At 32.6% G+C, this 13,369-nt stretch overlaps 2 protein-coding genes across 2 annotated transcripts; both read right to left on the reverse strand.

Moving 5' to 3' along the window:
• Window positions 1-1,092: 1,092 nt before the first annotated feature.
• On the reverse strand, window positions 1,093-5,352 carry LOC125827878 (uncharacterized). Its single transcript, XM_049507220.1, has 10 exons — window positions 5,297-5,352; window positions 5,173-5,212; window positions 5,033-5,092; window positions 4,418-4,747; window positions 3,892-4,307; window positions 3,387-3,486; window positions 2,857-2,910; window positions 2,702-2,788; window positions 1,531-1,659; window positions 1,093-1,440 (listed from the first exon to the last, which is right to left on the reverse strand). Exons 1-10 carry the CDS (start codon window positions 5,350-5,352, stop codon window positions 1,123-1,125), a joined length of 1,590 nt encoding a protein of 529 aa, XP_049363177.1. The 3' UTR covers window positions 1,093-1,122.
• A 3,698-nt stretch (window positions 5,353-9,050) lies between these two features.
• On the reverse strand, window positions 9,051-9,860 carry LOC125827748 (uncharacterized). Its single transcript, XM_049507072.1, has one exon. It carries the CDS (start codon window positions 9,825-9,827, stop codon window positions 9,237-9,239), a length of 591 nt encoding a protein of 196 aa, XP_049363029.1. The 5' UTR covers window positions 9,828-9,860; the 3' UTR covers window positions 9,051-9,236.
• Between the last annotated feature and the right edge of the window lie 3,509 nt (window positions 9,861-13,369).

Raw genomic sequence — 13,369 nt, forward strand, 5'->3', positions numbered from 1 at the left:
AGAAAGACGGATATAGATGGAAGAAAATGCAGACGAAGAAATGTAACCCCTGAGCACTTATTATGGTGGGTTCTGCAGAGAGAAATAGAAAAGCTTTTGAATGGGAAAAGACACTTCTGCCAAAAAGTCAGTTAATAGGAAAGAGTTTAAGCATATTAAAGTCAGTTTTACAATGTTCAGCAAATGTTACCATGGCTAAGAAAAAGGCAACTCTCGCCACCAGCCAACAAGCAAGCTTCTTCCGCAAGGGACTCTTCTGCATCAATAAATTCCCCATTCCAAACTGCAGTTAGACCTTGAACCAAATTATACATAGCAATCCACATGTTCCACGAAGTTTTTATTTGCCACACTCTTGAAAGGCCAAGGCTAGTGAACTGTAATCTGACTGCAGCTTGTATCGACTTTCAAGAAACTTAAGACAAATCCAACCAATATGATAATCAGTTTTGAGCTCCAAGCACCTCATGTACTCTTCATGAAGCCCTGAATAGTTATCTTCCACAACATAGGCACGACACAGTAGCAAGTGTGCAAAGAAGCGGTAGCTATCCGGAAGCTGCATCTCTAGAGCACTTTTTGCATGCATAATGCACTTGAAATTATTCCCACAATGCAAACTAACCTCTGCGGCACAAAGCAGAAGCTGGAACTTTTGATACTGGGAAGAAATCTCTTCCAAGCTGCTTCTATAAATTAGCACAAAACGGCGGTAAGAGATCGAACACTCACCTGAGATGATGAAGAAGTTCTGAGAAGCAGGCAAAACCAAAACACTATACAACGTGTGCAAGTGCAAAGTTAGAGAAACGCGACAGTTGCCTTAAGGATTCAACATGTGTCAGATGATGATTGAATGACGAAAATAGCCCTTGAAAGCAAGCTAGCAAGACAACGCTCAGCTGCTTCTAAGCCGCTTCTATATATATAATATAATAAGGAATAATTCTGAACGATACAACCATGCACCTCTCACTTTAAACTTTCTGAACATCCCAACAGTGTCTATGTTGGTGTGTATTACACCAACAGTACATATAATGATGCTTACATGACTTCGCAATTAAATGAGAGAAATATTATTATTATATATATAAGCACGTACAGCACTAATATTGACAGTTAAATAGATAATCTCCCTTCGATTACTTGTTTCTGGATCAAATATCTAAACGTACAACTTTGTGGTAACCAATAAATTAACTTATCAGCTCTGTACTCCATGCAGGATCTGACTAGTTTCATCTGAGTTTCTGGTAGAGATCCCATGACAGTTTCAACTACTTCATCCGTGCTCAGGGACATATCTTTTGCAAAATAGCATATGATTTTAGGCAGATAAATCCTTTTGTCTTTGTTAATGCAAACTGTAGCCCGTATAAACTCCTCTTTAGCTACTTTAAGATCCTGAAATACGCTTTTCGCTGTGTAAACCTGAATCTGCACGTGCCCAGCAGATTGCATTAAAAATGCATAATAGAAATGCAAAGTCCATGATTTTTTTTAACTAATAGCTTGCAGGAACATTACCGAGGGATCAGAAGATGCACCCAAAGACAGTGCAAAGTGAACAAGTGGCTCAGGGTACTCAATCGCATAGGTATGTCTACAATTTCCTGTCGCAAACTTTTTTCCTGGAGAAAAGAGCGTCCGTAGCCACTGCATTCATGTTTAATTAGAGAAAGCATCCAGTCCATAAAACGCAGAATTAATAGAATCTAGAACAATGATAGCAGGGAATGCTACAAAGGTTATCCTCTTCCTCCATTTTAAACAATTATTTTTCCCTATCCCACACTTTTGTATTTAAACTGTTACTCCCTCAGTTTAAATTTGTTTAACCTATTTTGACTTGACACAGTTTAAGAAAATAAATAATGACTTTTGAATTTTGTGGTCTTAAATTAAAATATGTCAAATGTACTAAAGAGTCATTCTTTTTTTAAACGAACTAAAAAGAAAGTACGTTAAACAAATTGAAACAGAGGTTGTAGTTCATACGGGGGAGCCAAACTCATATCAATAGGATCTGAATGTAAAACTTACAAAATGGAGATGCAAAACTGCTGGGAAGTGGGAACCACTCGCTAAAAAAAATTGTTGGATAAGACCATCCTCTTTTCAAGAATAATTATGTTTTAACAAGATATACTTGTTTGTTTACGCTAGCACTTTCTTTTCTTCTCATGAAGATCATATTATAGTCACTATGCTGTTGTGCAGAGAAAATGCTCTAATGAACTTAAAAAAACAGCATCATGACTGCATGTTTGTCCAGAATACCAATGCAATTCCCAAGAACAACAGTAGTAAAACTAGACCAATTATCAAAATAGTAGGAAAATTACTGACGGATAAGAGATGTTAGATAATATTTTGACTTTATTTTTATCTCTCCCTGTCAGTCCAGACCATTCTCAAGCAGATGAGCTCAGAATATTAAGCAAATAATTTCAAGCATTTCTCTAACTAAAACAGCATTGAAGAACAATTCACTAATTAAGAGAATAAAATGTTGATGCTCCATAAGCAAGTCAGCTGTCAAACAAGAAGTAGCTAGAAATGCTAAGAAACCTAGTTTATAGTTTTATCATGGGATGACACAGGCATGTCAATCTAGTAATAGGATGCTTCTTTTTTCTTTTTTTTTTGAGAAGGTAAGATGATCTTAGAATAGGATGTTACTTAGCATTCAACATACCGGTGCAGAATAGTGTGGTAGTATCCCTAATATGGAGCTCTGTATGACATAAGCATTTACGCAATGGCCACCCACATTATAAGCTGCCTGCAGTAGTTTTACGACAAACTCAGATTTCTTGAATAAAAAAAAAAGATAAGGGCTATTCCTTTTACCTTCAAGATTGAAGAACTTCTGACAGAATTTTGAGTTCCATAGGCTAAATAAGCCTGAAAAGAAGTCATATAGTACCTCATAACTGGCCTCAATAGGATGAATTAAATAATTAAAAAGAAAGAGAAACACTGTAATCCCCAAATTAGGAGACCAATTGAAATGCTAGTCTTGAGCAATGAGTGCAAGAATAGTTGATGCTAGTATAAAGTATACTACGTACTTTGCCAATTGAAAGGACGCATAATGCATTCCAGAATAGCACTTCATATGTAATTATTTGAACAACACATTTAATCCTAGTATGGCACTGACGACGAGAAGTATAACTGAGAGTGTCATGACCTCCCAACAAGAGTATGAAAAGAATAAATGAAAAGGTTGAAATTCTAAAACAATAGCTCCACCTTGGATGATTTTGTAGTCTGGTAAGCAATATGTTTTCCATCAATACTGGATAATCCGTATCAATTTGTTTCAGGGTAAAACGTTACTAAGCTAATGTTGAAAAATAACTTTGAGAAAATCTTACATGCATCACCAGGGCATTGTGAATATTAATCCAGAATGTTAACTTTTCTTCACGCCTCATGTTTCTTGGATCAACCTTTTCAAGGCTCTTAACCAGTGACCTGCAGAGCATCAACGTAGTAAAAATAAAACTTATATACTACTATATTGAGTATATTCAGATTGTATTGTCACTTGTCCATTTAGAAGTTGCATCTTCTCTTTAGCCTTGATTGGTGGAGAAAGGAGGGAGAAAAGTGACAAGTATTTATGAAAACAATTTCAGATGCAGTAGAACTTACAATTTACAACTAATATTTTTCCAGATAGCACATTTTACAGCTTTCAAATTAGTAAACAGCAAAGGATGACAAATTCAAACTGGTCAATTAAGCTTCTCGAACAGTTCTTAACATGCTTTTTAGTCAAGTCCACACTAGCAGGTATTTAAGATTTTTGTACTCTTTAACTCTAGAAATATCATTAAAATATCAAAAATTGAACTGCTTGTGTTCGTTGTGAATAACCTGAACTTATGCAGCATTGTTGTGGCATAATTGAAACTATCATCATCTAGACATATCTTCAAAATTTCTATCATTGTAGAATATGGTCTGTTGTCATCTTTACAGACTTCAAATTCATACTGCTCAGTGCTCTCCTCATTGTGATGTGAGCTCCAGCTGCCTGAAAGATTTCTCGGAGAAAATGTGCTTGATGATGATAATGACGAAGTAGAAGAAACTGATAATCCCTTTGTAGCAAGAATTTTGGGATCGGCAAATTTGCAGTATATACAAGATATGCATTTGACTATTTCTTCAGACAGCCTATCAGGATAACTAAGAACGTCATCCATGCGAGAGGCAGTGAGATGATCCGCAAGGCTACGGTGAGCAGAATCAGTTAACTTTTCCTGCAGTTGTTCACAACAGACAGCCAATTAATGCCTTGAGGAAAGACAAGTGAGATAATTCTAACTGAAACAACATATAATGTAATAATAGTATGAATTTAGCTATATGTCAAAGTCTAGGAGTTGGATGTATTGACCCTTATAGACGACGACTTGTTGGCAGTCTGAATCTGATCACTTACACCAGTCAAAGCATGTGCAGAGGAGATTCGATCATATTGGTCCGCATCACATATTGACGTATCTATTTCTACATCGGAGTATGATTGGTTTATTGTACACTGGGTAGGGGAGCTTATCTTGCCCTGTGAATGGATTTTCTGATTTTCCAATAGAAGTGGGAGATTTTGCTGAAAAGCTGTCCGATAAAGTGAGAGTAGATATCGTTCCAAACGCATTATCTCAATTTCGAGAGTAGTAATTTCTTTCATCAATTCCATGGAAGACTGCAAGGAAACACAGTTGCGCTGAAAAAGGAATTGCCTATTAGAAAAGCTGTAATACCATTCATTAATCAGGACATTCAAACAGACTCATTCTACACTACAATGTTCCAATATCAGACAAAATGTCGATGTTGGTACAGAATACTAAAAAATACTACTCTGGTATCATTGAAAAATTCCCTCTTAACTTGAAATATCAAAGAGTTTCCTTGAAAGAGTGAATCCTGAATAGCAGTTTTCATGCATACAACAAAGTATAGTCTAATACAGAAATAGCAATGTATGTATAGGTGATAACTCCAATACCTGGAATTTGGGAGTATGATTGGAGTTACAGCAAAAAGAAGAGTGATGGTTATGTGGTTCCTGTAAGAATCAAAATCTGGTAAATGAAAATAATAATAATAATAATAATAATAATGTGTAGCTAGTCGGTGGTGACTTACTACTGGTGTGGGAGACATATTGAGGACATGATCCAGAGCACTGAAAGAAGAGTTAAATTAAAAATGGTTAATCAGTCAGAATGGAGAATGGAGAATTGGAGATGGAGTGGAGGAGGGTCAATACTGAGGAGCTGCAGGCGGAGAGGGGCAATCCAATTCCAATTCCAATTCCAGCCGCATCATCAGAGCTAGGTAGCGCCGACACAATTATAGTAGTTAGTGCTCTTACTATATATGTAATATCTTCGAGATTGACAAAGAAGATGGAGTAGGGATAGAGATGGTGGGTAAACCAAATGCATTAAATGCCCACACACTATCATCAATCTTCTTACTCCATTATTACTAATTAATTAGGCATTTGCACTCTGAAGTCTGACCCCCATATTCATAGTAATAGTAAAATACTTTCTCTCTGTAAATTGCCACACCAACACCTATTTTGCTTCTCTTTTTTTTTAGCTCTTGACTTTTATGAAATAGCACTTAATTACTTTATTTTATTTTTTTGCAAAAAAGAAGAATAAATTATAACACACCACCAGAAAACTAGTAGCAATTATGACGCATGATGGGAAATTATGCAAAAATAAATGAATTAAGAAAGTAATAATAAAAATACAAGAAGAAAAGAAGGAGGCAGGTAGAATTGATAAATTAGGTGTACGTATAGCATTAACGAAGTAGCTAGGTATACTTAATAATTCTAAAAAATGAGGAGTGAGGACATTGGGGTAGTGGGGGCATTCAATTAGCATTCATGATTAAGACTGCAGGTGCAGCAGAAATGGGTCCTCCATGTCTAACCCAACAACTTTATACTCTTTTTTATCAACTCTTTCTCTTGTTTTATTTTTTTCTCTTTCTCATTTGCATTAGTATGATTGTTTCATGGAATTTTCAAGGCATAATACGTCAATATGTTATTACCTTTTAACTTTTGAGGTATACAATTACATATTTGGATTTATAGTATAAAATTAAATAAATAGATATACATGTCCTATATAACATAATACATATTAAACGTCGTGTAGGAAATAAAATTGCATATAGGACGTTATATAGAATTAATGTGTCTATTTATACAATTTAAGTATCTAATTATGTGCCCAAAATTAGAGAGCATAAATATCAATTAAAGCCAAATTAAATAAAATACGTATGTCACCCTATTTCCAAATTCCAATATAGCTAGTTCATGAACAGCAAAATTCTTAATAATGGATTGTATTAACCTCTCTTTATTAAGAAAAAAATAGAATCCAATACCCTCTCGGTATATTTTTGAATCTAATCTCCACATTAATATGTGAAAGCTTTTGAACTCAATCTTTTTCTTCTAGCTTCCTTGCCTTTTGAGTTATCAAGAGAATTTAATAAAAAATCTAGCATTTTTATGAGTTAATATCTTAAAAAAGTCACTGAATTATAAAAAAAATACTCCCTCCGTCCACAATTGTTTGGCATGTATACTAAAAATAGATGTCCAAGATTAATTGTCAATTTAAACAATCAAGAAATAATTAGTCACTTTTTTCCAATTCTGCCCTTAATGATTGTGTAGTTAAATTGAAAAGTTATGTGGACTTTTGGTATTCTTGATATAGTAGGGTTATATTAGTCAAATTACACCTTGTATTAAATTTTCCTTGAGGGATGTGCATGACCTTATCCTGACAAACAATTGTGGACGGAGGGAGTATCTAATAAAGTCATTGAACTTTGTTTTATATCACTAAAATCACTTAACTTAAGACTTTTATCTTTAAAAATCTCCAATGTACATTTTTCATCAAAACAAATTTTAGATGACAAATTAAATTATTTTTTATGTCATATAATTATAATTATGAACTCCACAAATAAGTAAAATTATAAAATCTATTAATTTCGAAAGGAACTTAAATCTCAACTCTATGAAACCAGAAAGGAACGGTAAATCAGATCCCATAATACACAAGATGCTTGGCATCAATTAGCTGCCTGAGTAATTAGGATCAGCCACTACATATATATATATATATATATATATATATATATATATATAATAAGAAACAATAAAGTACGAAAATAAAGATGTCAAGAAAGTTAGCAAAAATCTGGGTAGTTCATTACCTTTGAACAAGACGTCGATTCAGATCTAATTTGTTTGAAAATTCGGGCGATGCGTTCAAATTGATGGCATATAGAGACGGAGGGAAAAAAATCGGTATAAAAATAAATAGTTTTTATAATTTTTTTATGGGTAGAGTCCATAATTACATGACATAAAAATAATTTAATTTGTCATTTAAATTTATTTTATTGATAAATGTAATTGAGTGATTTTTTAAGATAAAAATCTTAAGTTGAGTGATTTTATTGATACAAAACAAAGTTCAATGACTTTGCTAGCTAATTTCTCATAGTTCAATGACCTTTTAAGATATTAATTTCCATTTTTATTGAGTAAAAACACTTCAATTTTTTAAAAAAGAAAAAGTAACTTGTCCCTCAGGCTGATCGAACTTCCGATATGAAAAGTTTGTCCTGGCTCTTAACTTTTAAACTTTATTTCAAATAATTAAATTTTACTTTTAGACTTTTGAGTTTGAAGTAATTAGTAATTAGGATGGCTTGATGAATTTTTAACATTACAGTCGGGTCGAGACTTGTACATAATTGATTAGTAAGCCAAAGCAGCAGCTCCGCTAGGCGCTAGACTTGTACCCACGAAGAAGAGTCAACAAAAAACTGTACGTTTTGATTTCTGTACTAGATTTGTCCAAACACAGATCAATAAGTTTAGATTTGAAAATCGTTGCATATTTTAATTTTAGTACTAGCTAGCTTAATTTAATTTAAAGAGCTAGACGTACGTATACGCAGGAAGAAATGATAGTACGTACTATGTCATTTTGCATAATGTTGGCAGTAGAAGAAATACTAACTGCATTCCAGAAACGGTGATCAAGTCAAACAATAATTAAAATAAAGGAGGCATGCAAAAAAAAAAAAAAAAATAAGGAAAGAGGACGTTCAAAGAAATCGGACATTATTATTCTAACGAAAGTGAAGAGCTTCTGTTAAAAATCCAGAGAATATAGTAGTATGTGATTTTTCCTCTTACAAAGCCTAATGGGTGCAAACATGTACTTGTAAAAGGATATTATTGTTTTAAAAAAGCAATGAGTCAGTTGGGTATATATAAAGTATATATATTTCAAATCGACACTCAACTATGAACTTTTCTTTAAAAAAATCACTCATCATCTATAAAAAAAATCTTTAATATCATGCAAATTTTTTTTATATAAATTAAATTTAACTCCCCAAAAATTTACTAATTGTGTAAGTTCATATAAAAGACATATTTTTCCTATCCCCACCTAAACAGTTTTTCAATGGAATTGATGGAGGTATGCAGGACCACGCCAATTGCTTTTGGGTGTGAACAAATTAAATACAAAATTGAGAAACCGTTATCCTAAAATTTCAATTATATTTAATTAGCCAACCTCACCACTTTGAACGTTTTGTTCTGTTTTTGGCCCCAATACGATTCCTCATTCCCATTTATTTAATTAGAAATTAGAATTATAGTAAGCGACGACTTCTCCACACGTTAATTTCTTTCTACTCCATTCCCCTTAAAATCATCATCCATACATTGACTTGTGATAAATATGCCATGTCACATGACTCAAAAATATTTTATTTTTGATTATTTTGTATACAACGTCCAACTTTGTTTACCATTCAAACATATATATGTTGTTTCTATAAGTAGTTTCATTTTCTATTTACAGATTGAATTGTGGGCATGTCTATTTAATTTTGATCACCCGAAAGTCAGCAATTGCACAAAAAGGTTGATTAATAAGTAATACATAGTTGTTGTTGTACAAGCTAATTAAGTACAATTTACATACAAACGAAATTTGATCTTATGCTCTGCAACTCCCACATATATATATTTTTTTGTTTTGTATTTACTATATACGTGTAGAGCGAGAGAATAGCATGTTACTCATATCTGGCAAAAAAAAAAAAAGAATATATAAAATGAAGTTGCTCATTAATTAAAAAAGAACGAATCCTTCTTGAATGGTGATAAGTTTACGGAAGGATCGCACAGCCATCTTTGCCCGGCGTGAAGATAATCGCTGCAATTTTCTGACAGATGCGGATCTCATGGAAATCCCAAGTCCGACAGTGGACTTATTATTGGTTTGAGTATAATCATCTTCTTCTACTTGAAGAAGCATGGGTGAAATCCGCTTTTTACTCATGATCTTCCTAGACTTGCGGCTTTTGTTTTTGTTTTTGTTTTTGTTGAGGTCCTCAAGAGCAGCGCTAGCCTTTACGGCAAGAGCTGCCATGTCAGAAGCACTGAGTCGATACTTAAGCTTGGAGGCAGGAAGCATGAAGTAGATCTGACCGGGAAGAAGCTGATATTGGGAATCGAGTGAAGGTATGAAATCGTCGAAGTAAAGACGGTCGGAACTGCATAGGAAGCTGGAAGCATGATCAGAAGAGATGTCAGATTGAAGAACTTGAGAGACGTTGATGGGAACGCTATATTGACGGAGCTCTCCACTAATTGAGATGACGTAGCTGGTCAGCTGCTTTTGATCGACGATAGTGGAGGAGGAAGACAAGCAAGCACCCATAATATACCCTTGAATTAATTAAAGCTGGAGGAGGAAGAAGAAGAAGAGAATAATAAATCAAAATGATGTTTGTGTTGTGGACTTGTGGGTGCAAATGAGGCGGTGACCGGCCTTTTTATAAACAATTGTAGCGTTTTCCTATCTTTTTCTTAAAAGTGGGAGTGGGGTCCACGACGACTCATTCATTTTTGAATTGCTTCAATAAGGCTACAACGAAGGGGGGCTGACGGAAGTGACGCCGTCATTGCCTACTGGCCAAGGATAGATTTATGATTGTTACTATTTGTTTGTGTCAGCTCCTACGCAGAAACACCTTAGCCTTGAAACCCAAGCAAATAGTATAGGTAACCGAGTGGACAATATTTAATACAGATAATATCACAATTCACATATGGACTATGATCACTTTAACTATCAGTCATTCAATTTTGATTTTTAATTTAAAAGTAATTCAAATATAAGTTTTTCTCACAAAAATCACTTAACATTGATATTTAATTCAAAACTTATTTAATTATGAATAGTTTTTCTAATAAAATCATTTAACTATAAAGTTTTTACTTACAAAGTCACTTTATCTATTTAATTAATTTTTTATTAAAATTTGTTGATATGTAATTTTTATTTTAAATCAAAATTTTAAGAAATAAAAATATATTTAATTAAATCATTTTTAAGAAATTAAATCCCTCTTCACACCGTTGATTTTTCTAACATTTCAAATTAATACCAGTTACTGTTGTTTTCTTTTCTTTTTTTGTGGTTAAGAATCTGCATCACGTCGATCTTGGAACAACTAATAAATATCTAAATTTAAAAGTTACACCCTGCTGATTAATCATGCACAAATATAAGGCCAATTGATTTAAATAGACATCGTTTTAGTGGGTTGGATTATCAAAATAATTTAAATAGATATAGTTTTAAATAAAAATTGAATATCAACAAATTTTAATGAAAAATCAATTAAATAGATAAAGTGACTTTATAAGTAAAAGAATTTCATAGTTGAGTGATTTTCTAATATAAAAACTTACCGTTGAATGACTTTTGAGTTACAAATTAAAGTTGAGTGATTTTCTAAAAGAAAAAATCATAGCTACATAACTTTTGAGTTAATTATTACATTTTACTAATTATATCCATTAAGCTAAAATGTAATCTACTTAATTATATACAGTACTATTTAAACTTAATTCAGAATTGTTTAAAATATTGTATAGTGCATCTATCTATCAAATAAAAATAAATATATATGGGAGTATATTAATTTTGCATTAACAAAGAGAAACAACAAAATATATAGTGATGGATTGAGTATCAGCTGTTGAATTCGTTTCCATTCCAACAACAGTTTTGAAACCAGGTAATAATTAATTACAAGAGAAAATTAATTAGGAGTTGGGTCATTTTACTCAAAAACTGTTCAAAAGGAAAGAAATCATATTCAATTTTATACAGCTACCATTTGGTGTTCTTGTCAACTCCGCCATTCACATTTGGTATACTCGATCCTGATTGAAGCAGTAAACAAGTTTAAAATCAATTTCGATTACGTGGCTAACGAATTACATATCTTGGGGTCCTACGCTTAATTTAGGTCAATAATCATGTGTCCTTTTTTTTCTTTCTCTACGTTATTTATGAATTAAAAAAGGAAATGAAAATTAACTGTAACGAGAAAAGGTATAATTGACCTATGTAATCATTGATGACGCTCAATCCTAGTATCTTTTTTTTTTAAAATCCTAATATAAAAAATAAGTGTAATTACTCAAATAGTAATCTTCTACTCTTATTAAACGCAGATTTTGGGATAGTTCACTTTTTTGTTTCCATCAATGAAATGTAGTCATGCACTCTTTCAACATATTAATTACTATCATCTTATGGTTATCTAATTTACAAAATATGCATAAATAAATATACAAATTTATATGTATAGCGTATAATATACTTGGACATGTTGATAAACTAGTTGACGGAGGGTACATTAATTTTGAAACACTTTACTTTGCATATGGGACAAATATGAATCATCAAGGGTTGCTACGGTTTGAACGGTTCCGTTTGGTGCTGCAAATCCCACGATATGCTGCTTGTTCTTGTCCCTTAACGCCCACCCTTAATGTTCTCTTCTTTGCACAACTCCTTCACATGTTAGGTTTGAACAGCCGCTTACAAATTAATACTTCTTCATCAAATAACTATTTATACATGGTTGCCACATATAATATTCATAATTAATAGCTACGCCACAACTTGAATATTCTAATTCATAAAAAAAAATAAAATATGCCATTTCGATTTTCCCAATCCTAAAATATATCATAACGTACTAGTAACGAATTGTTATATATGGTCGGAATTGTTTTATTTCGGTCAACTCACTGTACTATCACATCATTCTGTATTTTGGGTACCAAACAATTAGTCTCAAGAATCTAGCACTACACCAAAAATGATCAACAACAATGGTTTAATTGATGCTAAATATATATTTTTTTTAGAGGTAATTAACATTTTTTATAAATGTTCATAAAGTCTTTAGCAATATATGATCTAATAACAATTAACTAATGTTAACACTTTTTGTTATTCTGCTTATTTATTGCTGTTAAAAATTATCCCCTCTGTCCCAATTTATGTGACTTACTTCCCTTTTAGTCTAGCCCAAAATGAATGGCATATTTATATATTAAGTAACAATTTAACTATAAAATGTCTATTTTGCTATCTTTAATGAAATAATTTACAGTCACACAAATTTCTATCATTCATTTTGGACCACAAGTTTTAAAAGTCTTCATTTCTTTCTTAAAGTCTATGTCGAGTTAAACTATCTCACATAAAATGGGACAGAGAGAATATTTTTATTGTAATGTAGCTCGCTCCTCTCTCTTCTTCAAATTACAGGCTGGTAGTTGAATCATACAAATATATAATATGCAGAGGCGTATCCAGGATTTTGAGATGATGGGTGCACTATTATAAGAAGGTTGATCTATGATATATATTAGATCGGTTCGACGTTTAGATTTTTCCTACTGAAAATCGTTAAAATTTTAAATATTATAGGTCTAAAATGAATTCTAATATATATGTGTGTGTGTGTGTGTTGAATTAATTAAAATGTAACAAATGCTACCAATAACCACTTAGAGAAGTTTATATAATTTTAGAAAGAATAATAAAATAAGATAAAACAAAATTCAAATTTCTAACCTCCCGGAGAGAGGTGCACCCAGTCATAATCGCATTACGTGATACTCCGAGTGTGGGTTCACACATCTATATTTCAATATATTTTAAAAATATAACACTACTATATATGATCGTGGAAGGAGACCATGGATTCACGTGAACCCGGTGACCCCCCCTTAGATACGCCTCTGATAATATGGATCTCTTCTACTAAATTGCATTAATTGACAGTACTCTTTTAATTTATGAAAGTCGCATGATGGCCTGTAAAATGGGAAGAGACTCCTCTCGAGTGGTAATCTTTCTAGTTTCTCTCAGTACTATTTCATATAGTTGAT

Source organism: Solanum verrucosum, unplaced genomic scaffold (genome assembly GCF_900185275.1).
Source record: "Solanum verrucosum unplaced genomic scaffold, falcon-dt-bn FXZP01000064.1, whole genome shotgun sequence".
In the NCBI taxonomy this organism is placed as follows: Eukaryota; Viridiplantae; Streptophyta; class Magnoliopsida; order Solanales; family Solanaceae; genus Solanum; species Solanum verrucosum.

Coding starts and splice junctions, on each gene's coding strand:
- LOC125827878 (XM_049507220.1), bottom strand. CDS start 5,352: ATGCGGCTGGAATTGGAATTGGAATTGGATTGCCCCTCTCCGCCTGCA. Junction 3,487..3,891: donor ACAATGCTGCATAAGTTCAG/GTTATTCACAAC, acceptor GATGCTCTGCAG/GTCACTGGTTAAGAGCCTTG. Junction 2,911..3,386: donor ACAATGCCCTGGTGATGCAT/GTAAGATTTTCT, acceptor ACTTCTTTTCAG/GCTTATTTAGCCTATGGAAC.
- LOC125827748 (XM_049507072.1), bottom strand. CDS start 9,827: ATGGGTGCTTGCTTGTCTTCCTCCTCCACTATCGTCGATCAAAAGCAG.